This window comes from Hoplias malabaricus, chromosome 18, assembly GCF_029633855.1.
Source record: "Hoplias malabaricus isolate fHopMal1 chromosome 18, fHopMal1.hap1, whole genome shotgun sequence".
Lineage (NCBI taxonomy): Eukaryota > Metazoa > Chordata > Actinopteri > Characiformes > Erythrinidae > Hoplias > Hoplias malabaricus.
In genome coordinates, this window is record NC_089817.1 from 11,047,685 (window position 1) to 11,070,775 (window position 23,091).

The window sequence follows — 23,091 nt, forward strand, 5'->3', positions numbered from 1 at the left end:
AAACAGTCACAAAGGAAAACGTCACCTTTACATGTCCTGCCATCCTCTTGAAGGACATAGCCACGTGGACATGAGCAAGCATAACTGCCCTCTGTGTTCTTACAGATAAAGTTGCATGGTTTTGGAGACATAACACATTCGTCCAGATCTGAAGAAATACCAGACAAATGCTAAACATTAGTAAGTATAAATATTTTTAAGTTTAATACACTTCTGATAGCATATAGGAAACTGTATTTTAGCAAATATTCATTTGAATGCATATGTGTGTGTGTGTGTGTGTGTGAGTGAGCAAATAAAATAAGGATCTTACCCACACAGGCAGTGCCTGTAACACTGGCTACATATCCAGATTTACAGTGGCATCTGTAGGAGCCCATAGTGTTGATACACCTGCCATTTTTACACACATCTGGTATCACCTTACACTCATCTATATCTGTGAATATAGGGATATGCTTTAGTAAGGATTTTAAAAAACTAACAATTACAAACCACATTTCCAGAAAAGTTGGTACCCTTAGTAAAAACGCAATAAAAGCTGAAATATGTAATTGGTTCATTCACTTGAACATTTGTTTAAGAGACAAAACGTGTCCCAACTTTTCTGGAAATAAGACGTGTAGTTTGCACACATTTAATCTTCATCAAATTCAAACATTTTCATTAATATTTACATTTTAGAATGAACTATTTGAAAATAATGTTTATATACAGGCTATTATTCATCACAGTTGCATAAGAAGCAGCACAGAGATATCATGTTCATCAAATTATACATTATATGAGTAATTAATTTTTCATACAACATGGAACCAAGCTGAGATTTGAGCACAGCTGATTGATAAGTTTCAGTGTATGAAATTAAGTGCCAGTCCAGCAGTGCTTCATTTACATGGAGCACACCCTAATTCATGGAGATGCTATTGAAGTAAGTCAATGAAAAGATGGGGTTGTCACTAATCCCCACACAGATCGAACATTGCAGATTTGTAATTTCCATTTCAAAATATAAATTCTTAGACCTATTTAAGACAGTAGAATGTGACTCTGTAGTCTATTTCCTATAATATTGCAGTGTTTCTGATGTTTTTATGGCATAGTATTAATGTTTTGTATTAAATTTCTTTATTAAAGACAGCTCTTATCTGAAATAAACTGCTGTGTGTTTGGATGCAGACCTGTGCCATCAGTGGCATAACCGGGTCCATGTGGACACAGTTTCTTGTACTTGGAGGTGCCAGGCAGAGGGCACAGCTCACACTGATTCCCCCACCCTCTGCCTCCATCACAGCAGCACTGAGACTTGGTGATAGGTGTTCTGCTGCTAGAGGACATCTGACACATGGTCTGGAGAACCTCAGTGAAACAGAAGCCTTTCCTGTAGTCTAGAATAAGACGATAAGAAGATTAAATCTAAGATCATATTTGGTTTGCAGCTTTGGAATTTCATATAGAAATTAAAGTGTAATAAATGCCTGCATAGGCACTGGTTACACTGCACCACTGAGATTAATGATTAATATTTACTGAACTAGTACACCATTTTATTGACTATATTACTTTATTGTGTATATCATTCTTTCAACCAAATCATTGCTTTTTTCAATATTTTGAATTGCACAGAATACACTTAAATAATAGAGATCTCTGTAATGTTTTGAATGTATTTATGAAAAAAAAAAAAAAACAGAAGTGGCTTACCAAGGCACTGAGTATGTGTAGAGTCAGGTTGGAATCCTTCTCCACACTCGCACTTGTAGCTGCCTACTGTGTTCACACAGCGGCCATTCTCACAAATACCAGGTTTAGTACGACACTCGTTCTCATCTAAAGACAGAGAGAGAGATACAAAATTATTGCAATTAGAAAATGTGCTACACGTCAGTTTTAAAATTATATTTCACAGATATTTAATATATTTTTCATAATTAAAAGTAAAGTATAAAATTCAGATTTTAGTGTAAAAGGTTCCTTTACTGAGACAGAAAAATGACAAAACATAATTTGAAAAATGTTATCAGAAACTACAAATACCAGGTTATTATTTTTTCCCTCTGATCGCATAAAATTTAGATAAATAAGATCAGTTGTTTCTCTTTGTTATAAAATATGTAGATGCCCATCTTTTTTTTTTTCTTAAAAATTATTCAGCTATTTCTGAATTCTGAATAAAGAATTATTGACTGACCCTGACACACTTCATCATCCATCCGGCGCACCATCCCAGGAGGACACACACACATGAAGTTGCCAATGAGGTTCTTACAGTTCATCCCTCTAGTGTCACAGTCATGTAAGCCCTCCACACACTCATCTAGATCTGTAGTGTTAAGAGTGAGAGACAGCAGTCAAGAGAATGTTGGATAGTGACAAATCCTACTTCTTTAAAATGTCCTTGGGAATGTGTTAGTGAAATTCATAGGCCCTTAGCAAGCTGTTAAACATCAACATATTCTTTTCATAATTTAAGCATTATCATGTGTTGATAAAGGCTTTTTTACACAAATATAGAAGCAGTTGAGATTATTTGTTGCTAGAAATTAAAGGTTATATCTTTAAAGATGCATAAGAAATACTTTACGTGGCAATGCTTTACAGTAAGGGTACATTTACTCACAGTACTTAAGGCAGTGTTAAGCATTATTAAAAGATTAACTCACAATGAATCATTAATTAATGACAGAATCAAGAAATTAATTTAGAATTTTATAAAATCATACAAAATGCTAGTTAATATTAGTTAAGATTTATTACTGTCTTAAATATTGTGAATTAATTTACCCTTATTGTAGAGTGTTACTCTTTTATATATTTTGAGCTGCTGACTCACCCTGGCACATTCTGCCATCCTCTCTCAGTGTGTAGCCAGAAGGACAGGAACACTCATAGCTTCCAAAAGTGTTGATGCAGCGGAATGCACATAGCAAAGGATTCTGCCCACACTCATTTATATCTGTAGTAAAACATGAAACATATAAAGTAAAATAGCGTGAACTCTATCTGATGCTTAGGAAAGATCTTTCTAGAAAAGCTACTTGTATTTTTTTTATCAGTGGCTCTTCACACTGTGTGAAAATATAACAATGAGCTAACCAAGAACAATGCTCCAACACAGCTTGAAAAAAATTCTTTATATTATCTTTCATTAAAACTTAAGGACATTTTTGTCATATCCTGTAAATTACCATTTTGAAGATGCGTGTTTGCTTGGACAGCAATAGCATTTACTTTTCAGCCGTGATTCTCTCCATCACTGCTTTAAGGTAGGTACATGAGATGTTCAGTATTTTTGATTTAATGTAACCAGGCATCTTATTTAATGACAATGCAAAAAATAAAAAGGCTACACTGTATAAAGAGGAAAAGCTAAATAAGAGTGCTTGCTAGGGTTTATTGTAATTACACAGCATAAGAACTCATTAAGCAAAATGTAGCAATGTTAAATATGTTATTCATTCTAGTTTCGGGGAATAAACCTTTTAAAATATATAATATCTATTGCCCCCTTCAGGGTGTGTTCCTGCCTTGCGCCCAATGATTGCAGGTAGGCTCTGGACCCACCGCGACTCTGAACTGGATAAGCGGTTACAGACAATGAATCAATGAATGAATGAATGAATGAATATTATTTACAGTAAATGTATATGAGCGATAGAATGAAGTAAATTTAGAATTTCACCTTCACATGTCATCATGGGCCCTGGTTCAAAACCTTCTTCACAGTTGCACTCAAAACTCCCAATCACATTTGTACAAGTGCCATTTCCACAGGGGTTTCCCACTGCACACTCATTAATATCTGCAAACAGAAGGAGCAGTCATAGAGCATAGAAACCTCAGGGTACTATCAAAAAGCTAATTCATACTGTGTGACTTGTACTGAATCAAAATCCTTATAGAACATTCTGTCCACTGCTGCAATCTTAATAACACCCTCAGGAGAATATTGCAGTAATATTGCAGTACCTCTCTGAATGGGGAGACACAGCCACAATAATGCTTAAACACATATTTAAAATGACTGTTAGTGTCATATTATGTAAAAATAAATCATATTTAGGGTTTGTCTCAAACAGCACAGTTTTTCAGCTTGTTCTGGCTACGGTTCACACACAAATCTTCACAGTAAGGGAGGGCTTTCTTGCTTGTGGTTTTACCAGTAAGTTAACTAGATTTTTTTTTCAAAGGCAGGGCTTTCCCACTAAACATCTGTCGGTTTCACAAATGTCTGTTTAAATAGCCACCATGTGTTATGAGCTTTTAAACCAGTGAGCTCTCTCCTCCTGCTTTGTGTCTGTGACTGAAACACGAATGTAATGAAGTCAAAAAGTGAATGGGCATTTTTTATCTAATTAATTCATTTAGACATATTCTTCCTTTATAAGCAGTTATTGTATACTCCTTTTGGGTTTTTTTTACTTAAAAACTGATTTGAAAGAACAATTTTCATTGCTCATAAGAATGCCTCGTTTCTGAAGACATGTGATTGTGAAGTTAAGGGTATAGATATAATATCCCCAGTATAATGTTCCTGGGGTACAGTTGTGCTATAAGGTGCTAAATAACTGATGTCTTGGCTCATATTTTGAGTTAGCTATAAAACAAATAACAAGATTAGAAAAACAAGGCACCAACTTCCTTACCAACACAGTCAAGTCCACTGTAGTTCAGAGCGTAACCTGCAGGACACTCGCAGCGGAAAGAGCCATCAGTGTTGATGCAGTGGCCATTTTGACAGATTCCTGGGACCTCCACACACTCGTTCAGGTCTGACATTATCCAGAGAGCACAGGAACAAAAGAAAAAATTGCTTGTGCAATTTGAAAATTAAATAAAATGCAAATTAAATAAAGAAGTTAATTAAATTCTGTCTGACTTGTGTGTTATTAATCTAATCAAAAAAGTAAGCTTTCATTATTTGATTTTCTGCTGCCTTCGCTTCCACTGTACATAACATCACAACTTTTTTAGAACTGAAATTTGCATTTTAAAGTGGCCATGAGTGGACTGAGTAGTACGTTTGAGCCAGGCATAGAATAAGTGGAATTACTTGCTAGAGAAGCATCATGCTCAATTTTGATTATTAGAAAAACAAAAAGAAGCAGCCATTCATTCTACAGTCTTTTACAGCTTACCACCAGAAGGAAATGCACTACTCAGACAAAAAAGTCCATGTCTATAAACCATCATCTCCTAGACATGTATATTTTATAAAATCACAAAATCAGTTAATTGTCAAATCAGTCAATTACTGAGCAAGCAAATAAACAACAGAAAAGATTCTCTGGCTCCAACTCTAGCAGGGCTTTTGTGAAATGCATGGACACCTTTGACTAAGCACTGCAGCTCCATCTGCTGGGCTAAAATCTACTGTTGTGTTTTAAAATACCAACACCTTTACCTACGCTTGTGTCCCCGAATCCTACAATGATCCCAAACCCGAAAGGACAGAGGTCCTGAAATCCAGCTATATCAGGGAAAGAAATTATATGTGAGTGAAGGAACGTAAAAGTTGATATTCTACAAAGAAAAAGATATTAAAACTCACCCTCATGCTCTTTGGGGCAGAGCTCACAGGGGTAGCCCCAGCCTTCCTTGGGCACAGTGCTACAACAGCACTTAGCTTTTGTGGTGTTAAAGGCCTGTGGAACGGAGCATTTTCCATTCTCAAAGCGGGTGAAGCAGAAGCTCTCTCTTGTGTCTGATTTAAAAAATTGCAAAAATGTTCCTAAATGTTTCATTCTGACATATCAAAACATTGTAGAATTGAGAAAGTCAGCTGGAGAGCCTCAAGAAATACAACAAAATGGTCATTTGTTCAATCTGACATCCGTTGAACTTTAAAAGATATTTATAGGGTGGTGAATGAATTTCATATTTACACTGACCTTTTTCGACATAACACTGACATTAGCTGACATATGTGTGAAACAGTTTCTATGCATGTAAACAGTAAATGGATAAATGAGATAAGAAAACCCTTTATTGATTCCACAAATATGTTTTCAGCTAAGTTTGAATACGGACCTATGTGTGAGTTAATCATTCTCTCAGAACACAGTCATGGTGAAATCATTTGTTTATATCAGTGTGACAATTGAAGTGTGCTAAATTACCATAACAGCGACGTCCACTTTCAGAGAGCACAAACCCTGGTTTACACACACACTCAAAGCTGCCTGGGTTGTTGAAGCAGGAGCCAAACAGACAGATGTTGGGGTCTTCCTCACACTCGTTCATGTCTGGAAGGGTCAGAAGATGGAAAAGTTAGCAGTCACTAACAAACACAGAGCTAGATACTCTGTGACAGGGTAAAGTTCCCATCTGCTCTAGATGTAAACTGAGAGGGGGAAGAACCCCAGTATTTACATCACCCTGACACTGAAGCAGAGAAACAGTCAACTAAATATATCTGAAAATGAAATAAACTTAAAATGAATATATTAGTGTATAGACGGGAAGACAGACAGCTGGAGAATAGCAAACTAACTTCCTAAAAGTATCACTGTGCACACGTTTGCTATAAAAACATTTCAGCTGTATAAAAAAATGGTATGCCAGTCATTCTTTACTTTTAATGTACACATATTGAGTTTTTTAACCAGCTACAGGAATGCAACCTGAATCAAAGATTAATCTTTAAGAGGGGATTATATATACAGTGCTGCAATCTTTATTGATTCAGAAATTAAATTCAATTATACAGGTATATTCTTATTATCAACATTCAAATGTTCAAAAAACACCCCAGAATGGAAACTAACTCCAAGATATTTCTGACAGAAAATTAATGAATACATTCTAGAAAAATGCTAAAGTGTTGCAAATAGAAATCAAGAAAGAAATGTTTTTCTGAAAAGTAAATTGTAGTTCCACATCTAGGTTAAGCAAAATGGACTTGGTGTAAGTGTAATGTGAGAGGAATATTACAAGCAGAGAAAGTGGGACACATACCTACACAATGATCATCCTGCACAATATAACCCGGCGGACAGAAACAGCGAAAAGAGCCATCCAAGTTCTGGCATGTTCCAGGAGAACATGTTCCAGGTAGGATTAAACACTCATTTACATCTGGAGCCATTGAGAAATGAGATATGACAGAAAGAGAGAGAGAGACAGAGAGAGAGAGAGAGAGAGAGAGAGAGAGAGAGAGAGAAAGAGAAAGAGAAAGAGAGAGAGAGAGAGAGAAAGAGAAAGAGAGAGATTAAATTAAATGAAAGTAGTTATAAAACATTGGAAAAGACTGGCAATAAAACTTACCAACACAGTTCCTTCCATCAATGCCAAGCTCATAGCCCTCATCACACAGACACTGGAAGGACCCCACAGTGTTGATGCACTGACCACGGCTACAGAGCTGACCATACGGTCCTGAACACTCATCAATATCTGACCACAAAGCAAAGAAAAGGGGCATCTGAACTTAGTTTAAATTATCAAATGTTAGCATTAGGGCGGCACGGTGGTGCAGCAGGTAGTGTCGCAGTCACACAGCTCCAGGGACCTGGAGATTGTGGGTTTGATTCCCACTCCAGGTGACTGTCTGTGAGGAGTTGATGTGTTCTCCCCGTGTCCGCGTGGGTTTCCTCCCGTTGCTCCGGTTTCCTCCCACAGTCCAAAAAAAAAACACAAGTTGGTAGGTGGATTGGCGACTCAAACGTGAATGTGTGTGTGTGTCTGTGTTGCCCTGTGAAGGACTGGCGCCCCCTCCAGGGTGTATTCCCGGCTTGTGCCCAATGATTCCAGGTAGGCTCTGGACCCCCTGCGACCCTGAATTGGATAAGCGGTTACAGATAATGAATGAATGAATGAATGAATGTTAGCATTAAATCAGGAGAACATAAAAAAATGCATGTCTTATGGTCTTGATAAATTACTCAAATAATATATTGATATTGATAATTTATATTGCTTCCCATCATTCAAAAACCTTACCTTAACTATGAATGTAAAAGAGAAACGTACAATGAAAGTTTAACTCTTACCTGTGCACTGGTTATTTAGTGTGAGTTCAAAACCAGGGTGGCACAGACAGTTGTAGGACCCCACTGTGTTTTTACAAGTGCCATTCTTACATGGCTGACGAACACACTCATCAAGGTCTGCAGAAAAAGGGACAAAAACACAGTGATGAAATCTAATCAGTAACAAGCAAACAGAGAGGGAGTTTAGGTACTGGCAGAACCCCAGGGTCCACTACTCTAGTAAAGTCACTACTCATAGAGTCGGAAGCAAACGTTAGGGCAACCCTGATCAAATTATTATAATAAATGTTAATAAGTGAAAATTATAACCAGCCCTCTGGTGGAACTGCATACAGCACATAAATACATATGGGTGTATGATCTAGCCCAAAAATCTCCCACCAAATCTAGTCCCAATCATCTGATCTTTGAATGACTATTTCAGGTTTTAAAGGGGAATTACTGCAAAGCTCTTATGCTTATTTCTACTTAGAATGTCAACAAAGCTTGTGGTTTGACCCAGGCACCCAAGTTTTGCACTCAACTGTTCTAAAGTTCTTTAAAGAGCAGTGAAAGTATTACATTACCCATGCACATCTTGCGGTTGGGGGTTGCCTTGAAGCCGGTGTGGCAGGTACACATGTAGCCGCCCTGAATATCCACGCACTCCCCGTGGCTGCAGAGATTGGGGTTTTCCAAACATTCATTACGGTCTGTCCATCAGGGTTGGTGTTCATGTGTGTGTGTTGGGAGAGAAAGTAACACAAAAGTTACCAGACCACACACCAGTGGGTGTCATGGGGAAAACAGTGTGTTGGCATCATCACTGTGTCTCTGGAGTGAGAAACCTTATGTAATGTGATATTTTATTAAGAGTGTGCACCCTATGATCTTTGTTTCCTTTATGTACATAATTTTTATACCTGTTTCATATACAAATACCCAGCTTACTCTTTTGAATCATAGCTGTTATTAAATTTGAGGAGTGATGTAGCATATCCTGACAAAGTCTTCAAGCATTGTAATGGCTAAAGTGAACAAACAATAGGAGAAAGAGCTAAGGCTTCAGGCCATTCTTCTCACCTATACAGGCTCCGATGGGAGAGAGCTTGAAGCCATTTGAGCACTCACAGCGATAGCTGCCTGGACTGTTTATGCAGTCTGCATTCCTCTGGCATAAAATCTCTGAACTGCTGCACTCATCGATGTCTACAACACATACGCACACACACATGCACACATAGGCAAATTTATATCTGATCACTCAGTAGAACAGAAATATCAACACAATAAATCTGAAATACATTTTATACACAACATATGTTTGTATTGATTTTACATTTAATAGGCATGGACTTTCTCATTGTTTGGCAAGCTTGGCTGTAACTCTGCTTTACACTCTGCTTTTCTCTATTATGTGAATAACTGGATTGGTGGCTGTAATATTAAACAATAATGAAACTTGTAATCAAAGTAAAAAATATAAATAAATTATTTTAAACAATTTAGCTAGACTAAAGTAAAGCTTTCACAAGTGCAGCTATTCACATAAAACAGGTGCTAATTCTAAGAGTTAATAGTTGATACCTGAATGAAAGTGTGAGTTTGAATAAAATACATGTTCTACATGAACCTCTTTTACTATTTATTTTAGCATTTTATACTGCATGTGCTGTTTGTTCACTCTTCCCTTTAAATCTGTACATATTGTTTACCTGATATCACCTTTTTACTGTTCTGCATCCTATACTAGACCCTAATAAGCCCCACAGTGGTTAGTCCTGCTGTTTCCTCCTCAGGCTTGATCCACCCAATTCCCCACTAAAGAGCTGTAATTGGCTGGATTTGTGCTGGGTTCTGGGACAGATCCAGCAGACATCAGCTCACTGTGTGCACACAAGCTTTTCTTGCGAGACCAAACCAAAGTTCCTGCATATAATCTGGAGACCCTTGAAAGAGAAAACTGGTCCCATTCCTCACCACTCTGGTCGAGGGGCAACCACACTGTGACCATGGGAGGATATTGAGTTACGGCCCTGAAAGCAAAAGCTAAATGCTGATTGATGGTGAATGTGGTGCTATAATGCTGCCTGTGCTGGTGGATTGGGCAGAACACAAACATATAGTGAGATAATATTTGGAGAAAAGTGAAAAAGGGCAGAATTGTAGGTGTCTTTATAACCCTTAACCACTAACCCACATCATTATGAGGTTACAGCATACCACCCACTGAGGCTACAAGCTTTGTACAGAGCTTTAAATAGAGTAGAGGTAAAGTGACTGCAAACAGATGTATCTGATGAATCACAATGAATACTGAGGTATCACGTTTAGAACATGTTATACGGTGTTCTAAAAACAAACATTTTTTTCATGTTTGCAAGCAACTTAAATAAATATTTTTTGTTTCAATTATTTTATTTCAAGACATCGCAGACTGTCACTGTGTGTCAAGGCAAGTAAGGCTACAAACCTTCGCATATGAGTAGCACATCATTGTAGCTAAACCCTCTTGGGCATTCACAGCGAAAGCTCCCGATCTGGTTGATGCACACACCACTGGCACAGATTCCTGGGATCTCCCTGCATTCATCAATATCTGAATAACAGAAAACTAGGTAAATCTCCTTAAAATCCTTGTGACACTTTACTATACACCACTGAACAAAAGCAAATAAAATGGAGTGACATTGTGCTGATGGTTTGAAAAACGGTAAAACTTCAGGCCCTACACTGGTGGAAAATATAATAAAAAGGTTTTGTCTTACCCACTGGTTTTCCAGTTTCAATGTCGATCTCAAACCCAGGTACAATATTTCCACAAAGATTACGAAAGCCCTCTAAGGACAGAGTCAATGGAATTTTAATTTACTCACAGTATGTATATGTGTCTGTATTTAAATGTCTGCTGCTCTGTACTCACCAGTGCCTGGTCTAGGACATGCCTGGCAGGGTTTATTCCAAGCTTTACCCATATTGTAAGCACAACAGCAGATTCGGTGTGTGATGTTAAAGGCCAGTTCATTTTCACATGTGGTGCCATTGTAGTTTCGGAAGCACAGGCTTTTCCTCATGTCTGAAAAAACACAAACAACAAAATACAACATAGAACTGTGCTGAAGAATAACAACAACAACAAAAGAATCATATTCTGTTGAACATATTTTATGTGCAGAACAGAGCATCAGTGCGTAGAACAGTTGCAAGACCATAGAAATTCAATTAGTTCAACACAACACAAAATAGAAATGCATTTTCTACATACCCATGCAGCTATTGCCACCATTCACTTGCATGTACTCCTGAGGACAGACACAAGTGTAGTTGCCCAGTGTGTTATAACATGTGCCAGGACCACATATCCCAGGATTCGCCACACACTCATCAATATCTGAAACAAAAAAAGATACTTAAGTGAAACTTCCCTGGATTAGTCAATATCTCACTCACTCGTGCACTTATTCACTCCCTCACTCGCCCCCATCGCCCATCAATTCACTCACAGAGTATTTTTGAGGGACCTAGAAGGTTTTGTTGATTTAACAGAGTGGTGGTTTGAATCTGTGATTCTTGTGTTACTGTTAATTCCATATCCAAGAAATATATTTTCTTAGATAACTGATATAAATGATCACAGAACAAAATCTCAATTTCATGTGTGTGAACAATTTCTTTAAATGGGGCTGGAATTTTCAACAACTTATAAATTCGGGGGAAATTTTGGGGAAAAGTTTTTTTTAACAATTAAATGACTAAAGTCACAAATAGGACAAGGCCACATGGGTGTCATGTTTCTTTGGCTCAGCTTATAAATAAATGTGAAACGGGGATTCCTCTGGGACCTTCCTCAAGTTTGGATCTGAAAACTGTAAACATCATAATTACTTTCACTGGCAATCCTCAGCTAAAGTGAGTCTCAGTTTTCCGGTGTGGGGACGGCACTTACTCTGCTAATGAGCATAAACAACACTGACAAACATGCTGCGAGGCCAGTACTATTTGGTAATAGTGTACTTACCACCTGCTTAAAGTAGTCTGCCAATTTGGATGAATTTACACTTAAGTGAATGTTTGCACAAGGTGCAACATTTCAAAAACCTTCAGCAGTTCATTTTAATGAAGCCTGGCTTTCATCCCTACTCACGTTAGTGCAGCATACACACTCACCCTCACAAATGCGACTGTCTATGTTGAGGTAGTATCCAGCTGGGCAATCACACTGGAAGCTGCCGAAGGTGTTGACACAGTTTCCACCCTGGCACAGGCCAGGAAGCTCCTGGCACTCGTCGATGTCTGAGAAGAAATAGAGACACATCAACATCCCCGACCCGGCAGACATGCGTGCCAACCACGCAAAAGACACAGTGCAAAAAAAGCACCTCAGGCTTGTTCAGACATTCCAAATGTGATGGCCTACAGTATAGTACTACTCATGTTACTGACATTTAGACAGCCTTTACCCTGTGTTTAAATAGTAATGTTGTTTTTCAAGCAGTAGGAGATGGATATTCAATCTGGCATTTAATATCTGCAAATTACTTATCAGCATTCAAATAAAAAATAAGAGACAATTGTAGTGGTTCATGCATCACAGTCTCTAAATTGCCATAAAACAAATAATATGGATTTTTTAATATTAAAACGTACCTTCCAGTATAATAGTAATTGGGTTGGGCCTGAATCCCTCTCCGCCAGGGCACAGTGTGTTGTAGTTCGCTGCAAAAACATCATTTTTGATACTTCATCACTATATTCATCCCAAACATTAGCTGTCACCAAATCTACCCATAACTTCCTATGACTTCATCCTCAAGTCACACACAATGCCACCACCAACCTGGGAGTGTGAAAGCAAGCATGTGTTTCCTCCAAGACACGATGATCTAGACACAATTTCTTTTCAAAATGTCAATAACACAATGCCACTGAAAAGCTCAATACGCTGGAATGCTAACTGCCCAGACTTGTCACATCAGCCAGATGCCCACACAGGTTAGCACTGTGCTTGTGTGATTGGGGGAGAGGGAGAAACATCCCTCCCACATAGAGAGCAAGGTCATTTGTGCTTTCTTAGACAAACAGCCTATGAGGGCTGAGGAATCACCAGGGATCAAACCAGAATATACTTTTTTTTTGTGAAACAACAATTTGCTGTAAATTACTTCTCTATGGAAAATAAAACTAAAACACATCATGATAAATAAGTTGTTTTAGGTCTCAGTAATTTCTTAAAAGTCATTAAAGTCAGCCTAATCATGGAACACAAACCAATTTTGGGCCATGAGGATATATATTTTGGCCCACCAGCAAGTTACCCTAACCCCACTCTAAAATATATTTAATTTAAAATAAAGCATTTAAATCAAAAGTAAATGAGGGCTCACAGGTATTGACAGATGGGCAGGGTTCACAAGGGTTTCCCCAGGCACGACCCAGAGAGCAGCAGCAGGAAGAACGACTGACCCCAACACCAACTTCCACACTGCAGACTAGACCACCACGTTCAGGGTTCTGCTCCAGAAAACAACTCCCCACTCGTGGGTCTACCACAGGAGGAATAAGAAATTGAGATAAAAGGCAGAAGAGCAATACATACTTATAATTACTTAAAAATAGCATTGTATTTTATACGCACCAACACAACCCACTCCTGTTGGATTGAGTTCAAAGTCTGTCGGGCAGTTACACTCATAAGAGCCTGGTGTGTTCACACAGTGGCCATTCACACAGTTTATAGGGTCCAAGCATTCATCCACATCTAGGTAAAATACAGTTAAAAAGTACAGAATGAAAGGAAGAAAGAATGAGGTGGGAAAGGGCATTTAAACTTTGTGAATTTTTGTGTTTTTTTTAAGTTAAATTTGTTAAAGTAATACATATACCTGTGCAATTCCCCCCTGATCTGGTCAACTCATAGCCTTCATCACATATGCAGCGAAACATCCCAGGGATATTTTTACATAAACCAAATAAGCAGATGTCCTGTAAGGAGCACTCATCAATATCTGAAACACATGGTAGATTTGGTAGATGCATCAATAATGTTCCCAATTATAGAGAAACCCACAAAAACAATATAATTTTCACGAGACTGTGTCACCACATTGTTGAAGTTGAGATGAGATGTAAAATAAAGTTTCAGAAAAATAGTGTCACACACTGCAAAGAATGACATAAGTGTATCGTACAATACATTATCGTATGGAAAAACCTGTAGCATCAGGGACAAAATATAAAACAGGACACCATACTGGTTTTATACGATTTATAATATTGATTTAACACTTGTGTGTGTGTGTAGGGTCACCTTGGCAGGCTCTGCTGTCAGGGGATGGAGTAAAGCCCATCTCACACTCACAGCGATAGCCCCCTGGAGTGTTCAGACACTGGCCATTGTCACACAGTTGCGCATTTTCAGAGCATTCGTCTATATCTGCATGAAAATACGGGAATGTATATGGAGAAGAGAGAAGTTTAGTCCTTCTTGCTTTACAATGTTTGCACTTGAAGGCCTCTCTTAAAACATTACAGATGTGTGATTAATTAAATATTTCAATATTTATAATTAAACATCTATCAAATATGTACACCTTGCCTTACCAGAGCAGGTGAATCCGTCTCCTTTGAAGCCGTCTGAGCATGCACATTGGAAAGAACCTGGTGTGTTCACACATTCAGCATTGGGACTACACTGGTGAGTCCCATTGCTGCACTCATCCAAATCTAGGAGTTAAAAGCATGTTAGGTTTGACAACTTGGTGCAAAAATATATACACTCTTTATTTCAGAAGTATGGGCTTCAGAAGTATGAAATTCTTATTTCAGAATTCAGAATGCAAAATCTAAAGGTAATGCTGAGAATTCAGTCCCAACTGCAACACAGCTGACTCAGATAATGCTTACCAACACATTTCACTCCATTGCCAATCCATCCATCTCTGCAGGAGCAGCGGAAGCTTCCAGGGTTGTTGATGCAAATGGCATGCATATCACAGTTGTGGGCATTGATCTTACACTCATCAACATCTATCAAACACAAACTATTTGTCAACAACAATCATTAAGCTTTGAATAATTTCTCATATAAATTATTGTAATTGATCTCCAAATGATGGCGTTCAAATCCAAAATATGACGTATTACAGCAACAATGTAATTTATTTCCTCCTAATTGCCGAGATTTTATATTATAAATAGAACATATGGTTTACTATTTCCTAAAATAGAACATGGTTTTATATTTGTTAACATACAATACTAAACTATCTACACAATTGCACTAATAGCCATTCATTGCTGCTAATTAAATGAAAGAATTCCTAATTTTTAACCAATTAAAACAGTATGTTTCCCTGCACTAAACTGCTTTTATAAAAACCAAGCACATATTTTTAAGCTATTGAGTGAGTTTTATGCTTTATGTTATGTGCTATTTCTATGTCATGTTCACTGAGTTCAGCTGTCTCAAACATGTCAGCTAATGTCATGTCAAGTCAAGCTGTATGCAAGTTATTCTATAACACATTTTACACTCTTCATATCTTACCTGTGCAGCCAGAAGAGCCTTTCTTCACTGAGTATCCAACCGCACAGTGGCAGATGAAGGATCCCTTGGTGTTCTCACACTCCCCAAACAAACAGATGTTGGCATTGAGCTCACATTCATTCACATCTGGAAGAATCACATAAGCATGCACAGCCCCACGTCAAGATAGAAAAAAATAAAGCCCTGGCTGTGTATGGTCGGCAGATGTTGAAGCGAGAGTCGGCTGATTTGGGGTCAGTTTATTTTAATCTGATGACAGTCTTGACTGGAGGAATGTACAGTAGGACAGTAGAAGGCTTTAACGTATTCAGAGGATTTGAAAGGAATGTCTGCATAATTGACACGTAAATGTAGGTAATAAAGTCTAGACGTCCTCTACCGTTGACCTAGAATCCAGTTTGAATGTCGTATTTTGTCATTTGATTGGCCACCTAGTAAACTGGATTAAATCCCAAAGCTGAAGGCCTCTGGGGTAGTTTATTATTATTTAAAAACTATAAGTGAACGCTTCACCTCTTCTTTTTTACTGAAACAAAATATGTCATTAGTACTTTTCAAATGCAGTTGAACAGTATTTGTAAATACATGCTTTTTATGTAATTTTATTTATTTACTATGTGCCTAGAGTGCCCCACGTTTTCCTGCTATTTTGCCCTATGATAGATGTCCCCTTGAAGTCAATAATTTATGAAAACACTCTCTCTCCTTCTCTAATGGGTTCTATCTAATATGTACTTTTTTGGATTATCTCTACCTCCAATAAGTAGTATTTCATTTCTTTATGCTTGTATGTTGTTTGTGAAAATGCAATATTTCATTGTCATATTTAAGACCTTATTTACCTATACATATTTTTGTGTCCAAGGCAGACATAAATCCATCAAAGCAAAGACAGTGGTACTCTCCAGGAACGTTTGTGCACTGACCACCATCACATATATCAGGATCTTCTTCACATTCATCCACATCTGCAAGAAGGGGGGAGTGAGACAGACACAGAGAGAGAGAGAGAGAGGGGGGGGGGAGAGAGAGAGAGAGAGAGAGAGAGAGAGAGAGAGAGAGAGAGAGAGAGAGAAACAGCTGGTCAGCAGCTCTACTTTTCTACTATCAAATATATATCCATTAAACATTTTGTTTGAAGTAAATGTGTGTGTGTGTGTGTGTGTGTGTTGCATGAATACATTCCAGAATGCACCTTCTTTACCTTTTCACATTCTCCTGCAATGATTCACAGTTATGAATCCCTGCAGTTATGACACCTTTAACTCATGCTGATGTGAGGCATTTTAACGGGGGGTTACAACAGAACAGACTTTGCTGACTGTGAAAGGAGTGTGTATATTGAAGGCCTGTGGCGGTGGTGCTGAATCTCAACCACCTCTGTTGCTCTAGTAATCTGCTTTACCTGATTGTGTTTTTACAGTGGGCAGAGATGAACCATAAAGAATGAGATTTAGCATGAAACTCATTCAAACATTTTAAAGTGAACTATTCTTATTATTTATTATTTTAATATAAAATTAAGTAAAAAATGGATATGTGAGTTATTTAAGCTGTACAGCGCTCCGAAGAATTTGACCTGACATCAGCAATTAATTAAACAATATGCAAAGTAAACATCACACATTTCATATGCAAATGTATAGATAGTCTTCCAAGCTGAAGAAGTGTGAAATGTTTACTGTCGTCTCATTATACTGTAGCCCAAAACAGAACTACAGAATTTTTCACAAAATTCCCAATTACAGAGATACACTGCTTGCTTTTACCTGTGCAGCTCCTCTGATCTGGCATCAGTGCGTAGCCATGTCCACAGCTACATGTGTAGCTGCCCTCTGAGTTAGTACAGAGCAGGTCACAACCTCCATTCTCAATGGTACACTCATCTATGTCTAAAATACAGAACAAATATTGGTCAGATTCACTAAAATGGCAGGGCATATTATTGTAAACCTGTAACAAAATATTCAGAAGGTGTGAATGAACAGACAGAAAATGAATCACATGGTAATATGTACATAAAATAAACAAAGAATTTATCCATGTATTGATGGATATTTAATGAATCAAACTGGAGACAAAAAAGTAAAGCTTAATCAAACATAATTACTTAACAGCTACTTAGTTCTGAGTGTGCTAAAATGTTGAGACTTTACCTGTACATCCTTTTCTGTCAGGAGTAGACTGATATCCAGAGAAACAGGAGCAGTGATAAGTGCCAACCACATTCACACATTCACCGTTTTTACACAGAGTGGCACTCAAGTCACACTCATTCACATCTGTAACATACACCGACAGACTCATATCACACACAATAGTTTCCATAACTATTCAAAATTTTGGAAACATAATTGGAAATGTCACATTGGCATTTGCCATTTATGTCATCAATAATTTTAGTCATGTACATTCACAGTTCTGCTACACCTCTACCAAAGTATCAGGACATAAATATGCAGTTTCCTCAACCTTTGAAAGTTTCTGAATTTTGAAATAACTGACATTTTTAAAGAGACAGCAAATTTGGTCTCATTAAATAGTATAAAAAATATCACTGTAACTTGTTGTTAGAAATTACAACTTGGCAAATTTAAAAAGTATTGGAAATGTGCTAGAGTGCTTGGTGGTTCATCTAGTTCACAGTGTTAAAAAGTTTACCAAAAATAGCTGTAAAGAAATCAGCCATGAAATGTTATTATTGGTGCAGCCTTAATCCAAACAATGTTCAGATTCAGGTCATGTTAACTCACATGGATAAATGAGGACAGGAAACGTAAGGATCACTGAGCTAATGAACGTCTTGCCAGTTCAAAAGACCACTGTTTCTACCACTGAGCTCCAGTGGTTTAATCCAATAGAGATTATTTTAAGCTTGAGGAGTTGCACAGAGGGAGATAAAGCCTCTACTTCCTCTTTTTGGTGAAGTCCAACACAGTGCATGGCTCTGAATTAGTGAATTGTTACATTGCTGAACAGAATGCGTAGACACATAAATCAGGCATTTGCTTACAATGAGTCAAGGTATCATGTGTGTGTGTGTGTGTGTGTAATTATCCTATTGTTCTCACCTTCACATGCATCTCCAGAAGTGGATAACTGGTGACCAGATGGACACACACACTGGTAACTTCCTTCTGTGTTCTCACAAGAGCCTCCTCGACATAATCCAGGGTACCTCTCACACTCATCAATATCTGCAACCCAGATAAGTACAAGGACCTATACACATAAACTCAGCTAAAAGAATTCTTACAGACTAACAATAATTCACATTTTGCTGACAGTAAATAACAAAACATTTTATTATATTTAGATATAAAATAATGGTTTGGCAAAAGCCATCAGGAGCTGTTGGAGCAGGCTATGAACAATGTATTGAACCCTGCACTCGGTCTGTATCCTGAGTATCAGCTCATGAATTTAGGCAGGAGACACAATGAATTAGTCTCAATAGATACGAAAACTCTTTTATACCACTGTCAGTTAAGATGCTAAATATCAGTTGTTTGACTATATGCTTGTTGTATGGAGGTTGTGGGGTTGTGTAAACGTACAAAAGGTAATGCACTTTAAATGATCTATGTACAGTAATGATATGGTTCTGGTTATGTGTTGTGGTCGAGGTCTGTCTGTTTAGCGCAGCATGCCCAAATAAACTTTGACTTTGAAAACTTCTAATTCATACAATTTTCCACTTACCCGATGTAGTCAATCAGCCGAGATATTTTTAAATGTTCCAATGTTGCTTCCTTAACTCTTAAATAACCCTTGTATCTACAGAATGTACTGTTTGTTACGTGTAGCTGAAAGGCAGCAGGTTTAGGATAGGTAACATGCCAAGGAATTTGTTGCTCCGTTGCATGCATGTATACAATGCAGACATATAAACACAATATTAAAGTAAATACTTCTGTTATTTCTCTTTTCTTTATTATATTTATTTCGATTTTATTGTTCATTTATAAACAACAACTAAAAAAACAGTGAACCATCTCTGCCTGTATATGTCTGAGTGGCATGCATGTATTTTTATAGCAAATGATACTGTGCCCCAAACCATGCTGACAAATGTGTTCAACCCTAATGAAGAGCTGGAAGCAATTTAAGTAACGTTTTGTGGATTTATTTATGGAAAAGATTTGGGTGATTAACGAATTCAAGGTTTTGCTGGGAACAGTATCTTCCCATATCCTGCGACAACATAAAAAACTAATGTTTGAAAAAGAAATACATTTTGCGTAACTGTAAACATCTGGTCGAAAATTACAATTTTATATTTGATTTTTGCCAAACCATTCTTTTATTGTTGCTGAAGCATCAGTGTGAGAAATTAAAGGAAGCTGTGGCACTCACCCATGCAGTTTTTCATCATCATGAAACCACTCTCATAACCTGGCAAACAGTCACATTCAAAACTGCCTGGAGTGTTCACACACGAACCCTGCCCACACAGGTCAGGAGAGATCTTACACTCATCAATGTCTGTTCACACACACACACACACACACACACAAAAAACAAAAAAAAAACAACAACAATTGGTCAGGTAAAATTCAGAGATAAGTACTCACTTCACATTGACAAACACATTTTTACATAATCAGCTTCATAATTTTTTTTTATTTCAGTAATTTTTAGTAACTCTAAATGTGTACTGAAACGACTGGAAAATTTTACATTCCCTAAAACTAAGCATCACACTAAACATCACAAACACTCAAACAATAAATGTGCCCAAAAAGCTCTATAGATGGTTCTTTAAGTTTGTTTTCAGTGTTTTGATTACTCTGTTACCTGTGCAGTTGCGCTCCTCCGCGTCCAGCGCAAACCCAGCATTACAGCGACATCTGAAGCTGCCAATTGTGTTCCGGCATATTCCATGAGCACAAATGCTCGGGAACACCTTACACTCATTGATGTCTGCCAAAGGAAAGATACAAAATAACAGCCAGGTTTCCAATAACGTCACAGAATCATTGAAATATAATTAGTGTCCATTTATGATGTGCTCTGTTAGCCTTGAGGCAGCTGTGCTTCAATTCCTAACAGATGCTTTTATAAAGCTACAAAAACAAAGGGACAAAGGTTTTTCTTTACTTCACACACTTCCACTATCTGGGTCAAACTTCACACCCAGACGCTGAACAGGACTTTCACCTTTATACACAGGTCGGCCTGTAAGCACATCCCCACGGTTGGCAAAACCAGGTCCTTTGGGGCATGTGGATTCGTACTCTCGGGTGCCAGGCTCTGGACATGCCTCACACTCCTTCCCCCAAGCTGCTCCCACCGTACAACAACACGCATCCATCCGGAACCGCCCGCCCACCGGCTGAACACATTCATCCTCATCATAGGTCAGGTAACAGTGTTCCGAGCGAATGTCTAGAAGAGTATTTAAAACAGTTTATTTTTTTATATTATTCAACCTGTCCTAACGAAACAACTAATTGTTACAGTGTCGTATTGACATATTATATAATACACAACCAGAGTGTAATCTACTGATTTACTGACTCACCCACACACAGGCGTCCAGTAGAGTCCAGTGTAAGGCCTTCAGGGCACTGACATTTAAAAGAGCCTCTTGTGTTCACACATCGCCCATTCAGACACACGCCAGGAAACACCTCACACTCATTTACATCTATCAGAGAGAGCACAAAAAAGTGTGAGAGACTGGGGTCGAGAGAGAGAGAGAAAGACAGAATTACAATGGGGTACAAATAAGCAGATAGTTTATCCTATTTATTTTTCTAATGAATATTTTGTGAAAAATGCCAAAGACCAAATCAGAATTTGCCTAAGCACTTTGCTCATACCCTCACAAACTGTCCCTCTTGGTCGAGCAAACCCTCTTTGACACACAGGATCTGAAAATGCAACACATTTACACGTCAGTATGTTTAAAACAGGCATCATTAAAGATTGTGAGATTTCTATTCTGATAAGCATTTCACTTACAGACCTACAGGTTTACAGCAAAACCCACAGAGTGTATGAAGTGTTTTAAATTTACACTGATTAATAAAACAAAACAAAACAACAACAAAACATCTGTACCTGAAATACACCCTTGGGCAGGAATACTGAAAACTGATCATCACTGCTATGAACACGCTGCCACTTTAACATATCTGCATTACTGAGGCTTGAAAATTAGCTGAAATTAATGATTCAAGATTGCGGCTCACTGTGCCATTAAGAAGCCACTGGAAAAAGTGTAAATCCCCAGAGGAAACACTAAGCTCCTAAGACAAGGCCCAGTCAAACCAATTAGGAGGCAACATGGTCAAGAAAAAAGTCTAACGCTTAGACACAGGCATAAAGTCAGACCATATGAGAAATGAGAACGAGTGATCTAATGCGCATACAACAGCAGCTCATTGCATCCATTTCAATTACAGAGCAGCAGTGCGGCTACAGTGCACCGCTGACATAACAAGGGCAAAGCCTCTGTCAGTTTGTATTGGTGCTAGTTCACTGGACAACATAATATGCTTCATATTCATCAGAGACATACAAAGATGCAGGTCTCAGCAATTATAAATACCAGTGAAATTATTCTTCTGCGAACTGCAGTGCAGCTGTAACTCCAGCATAGCTGCAGAAATTAAATAAGTATATTGCTGGAAATGTTATATTTAATGACCAATATTTTGAAGCTAATAGCATGCAAACAGAATGAAAGTTAGACAGCCAATTCATAGTATACATTTGGAATTATTAGCTCACAAATGGTGATAAGACTGTACATTTGGTATTGATTGGTATTGGTATAGATGTGAAATTTTAATAATTTTATTACTTTATAACTTGATACCATAAAAGCTTTGAATTGTAATATCTATCCCAACCAAAAACTTCATAAATGCTTTGTATTAGTCATTCCAACTGATAAAAAAAAAAAATGAAACCCTTTGAGAACAGGCATAAAAATATGAGGTAAAGCAGTGGTATGGTTGTAAAAGACGTACCAATCTCACAGGGTTCACAGGGACTGCCCCATGCTGCCCCAAGTGTGGCACAGCACTCAGACCTCAGAGTTCCTCCATTTATATTCACCTCACAGCGCCCATCTTGGATAGTGAGCCAGCATGTCCCTTTCAGTGAGTCTGTGGAAACCAAATTTCACTTGATAAAAATGATTAACTGATTTACCGTAAACATCCAACAAATCAATATATATTTGACCAATGTTAATAGAATAAAATTATACATTTTTTCAAATATATATATTTTTTAATTCCAACAAACATCAGTTCCCAACTTGGGTCATTCAATTTGTGGATATGCTAGCCAGGCCTTGTAAAAAAATGTGTAAAAAAAAGTGTGTAATTATCAATAGTGTGTGCTACCTTTTTAATTTACCTTTTTAAGACCAAAGGATGTAAACACAAAAACAATTATGTAAAAATTCAAAACCAAACATTTGTATGAGACAAGACAACAAGTTAAACTATCTGTAGAAGTCACCCACAGCAAAAAGTGAAAAGAATGTGAAGAACTTCACTTCATTTTACAAAATTAATATCATAATCATTTCAAACAAAAATCATTCATACTCTGTAA

At 37.7% G+C, this 23,091-nt stretch overlaps 1 protein-coding gene across 1 annotated transcript in view; it reads right to left on the reverse strand.

Annotated features, from left to right (window-relative positions):
- LOC136674577 (fibrillin-2-like) overlaps window positions 1-23,091 on the reverse strand; it is a 69,891-nt gene that overhangs the window by 10,477 nt on the left and 36,323 nt on the right. Inside the window, exons 21-59 of the mRNA XM_066650629.1 lie at window positions 22,497-22,634; window positions 21,342-21,392; window positions 21,041-21,166; window positions 20,677-20,904; window positions 20,314-20,439; window positions 19,873-20,001; window positions 18,588-18,713; window positions 17,673-17,798; window positions 17,286-17,408; window positions 16,359-16,484; window positions 15,517-15,642; window positions 14,874-14,996; window positions 14,571-14,693; window positions 14,278-14,403; window positions 13,853-13,975; window positions 13,606-13,728; window positions 13,355-13,513; window positions 12,618-12,686; window positions 12,138-12,263; window positions 11,236-11,361; window positions 10,894-11,046; window positions 10,739-10,810; window positions 10,444-10,569; window positions 9,054-9,179; window positions 8,558-8,683; window positions 7,992-8,108; window positions 7,267-7,395; window positions 6,958-7,077; window positions 6,120-6,245; window positions 5,552-5,704; window positions 5,405-5,470; window positions 4,647-4,772; window positions 3,683-3,802; window positions 2,834-2,956; window positions 2,192-2,323; window positions 1,705-1,830; window positions 1,182-1,388; window positions 314-439; window positions 26-148 (exon numbers count right to left, since the gene is read on the reverse strand). Of these exons, the coding sequence (XP_066506726.1) occupies window positions 26-148; window positions 314-439; window positions 1,182-1,388; window positions 1,705-1,830; window positions 2,192-2,323; window positions 2,834-2,956; window positions 3,683-3,802; window positions 4,647-4,772; window positions 5,405-5,470; window positions 5,552-5,704; window positions 6,120-6,245; window positions 6,958-7,077; window positions 7,267-7,395; window positions 7,992-8,108; window positions 8,558-8,683; window positions 9,054-9,179; window positions 10,444-10,569; window positions 10,739-10,810; window positions 10,894-11,046; window positions 11,236-11,361; window positions 12,138-12,263; window positions 12,618-12,686; window positions 13,355-13,513; window positions 13,606-13,728; window positions 13,853-13,975; window positions 14,278-14,403; window positions 14,571-14,693; window positions 14,874-14,996; window positions 15,517-15,642; window positions 16,359-16,484; window positions 17,286-17,408; window positions 17,673-17,798; window positions 18,588-18,713; window positions 19,873-20,001; window positions 20,314-20,439; window positions 20,677-20,904; window positions 21,041-21,166; window positions 21,342-21,392; window positions 22,497-22,634 (4,920 nt within the window). The remainder of the gene's footprint in view (window positions 1-25; window positions 149-313; window positions 440-1,181; window positions 1,389-1,704; window positions 1,831-2,191; window positions 2,324-2,833; window positions 2,957-3,682; window positions 3,803-4,646; window positions 4,773-5,404; window positions 5,471-5,551; window positions 5,705-6,119; window positions 6,246-6,957; window positions 7,078-7,266; window positions 7,396-7,991; window positions 8,109-8,557; window positions 8,684-9,053; window positions 9,180-10,443; window positions 10,570-10,738; window positions 10,811-10,893; window positions 11,047-11,235; window positions 11,362-12,137; window positions 12,264-12,617; window positions 12,687-13,354; window positions 13,514-13,605; window positions 13,729-13,852; window positions 13,976-14,277; window positions 14,404-14,570; window positions 14,694-14,873; window positions 14,997-15,516; window positions 15,643-16,358; window positions 16,485-17,285; window positions 17,409-17,672; window positions 17,799-18,587; window positions 18,714-19,872; window positions 20,002-20,313; window positions 20,440-20,676; window positions 20,905-21,040; window positions 21,167-21,341; window positions 21,393-22,496; window positions 22,635-23,091) is intronic.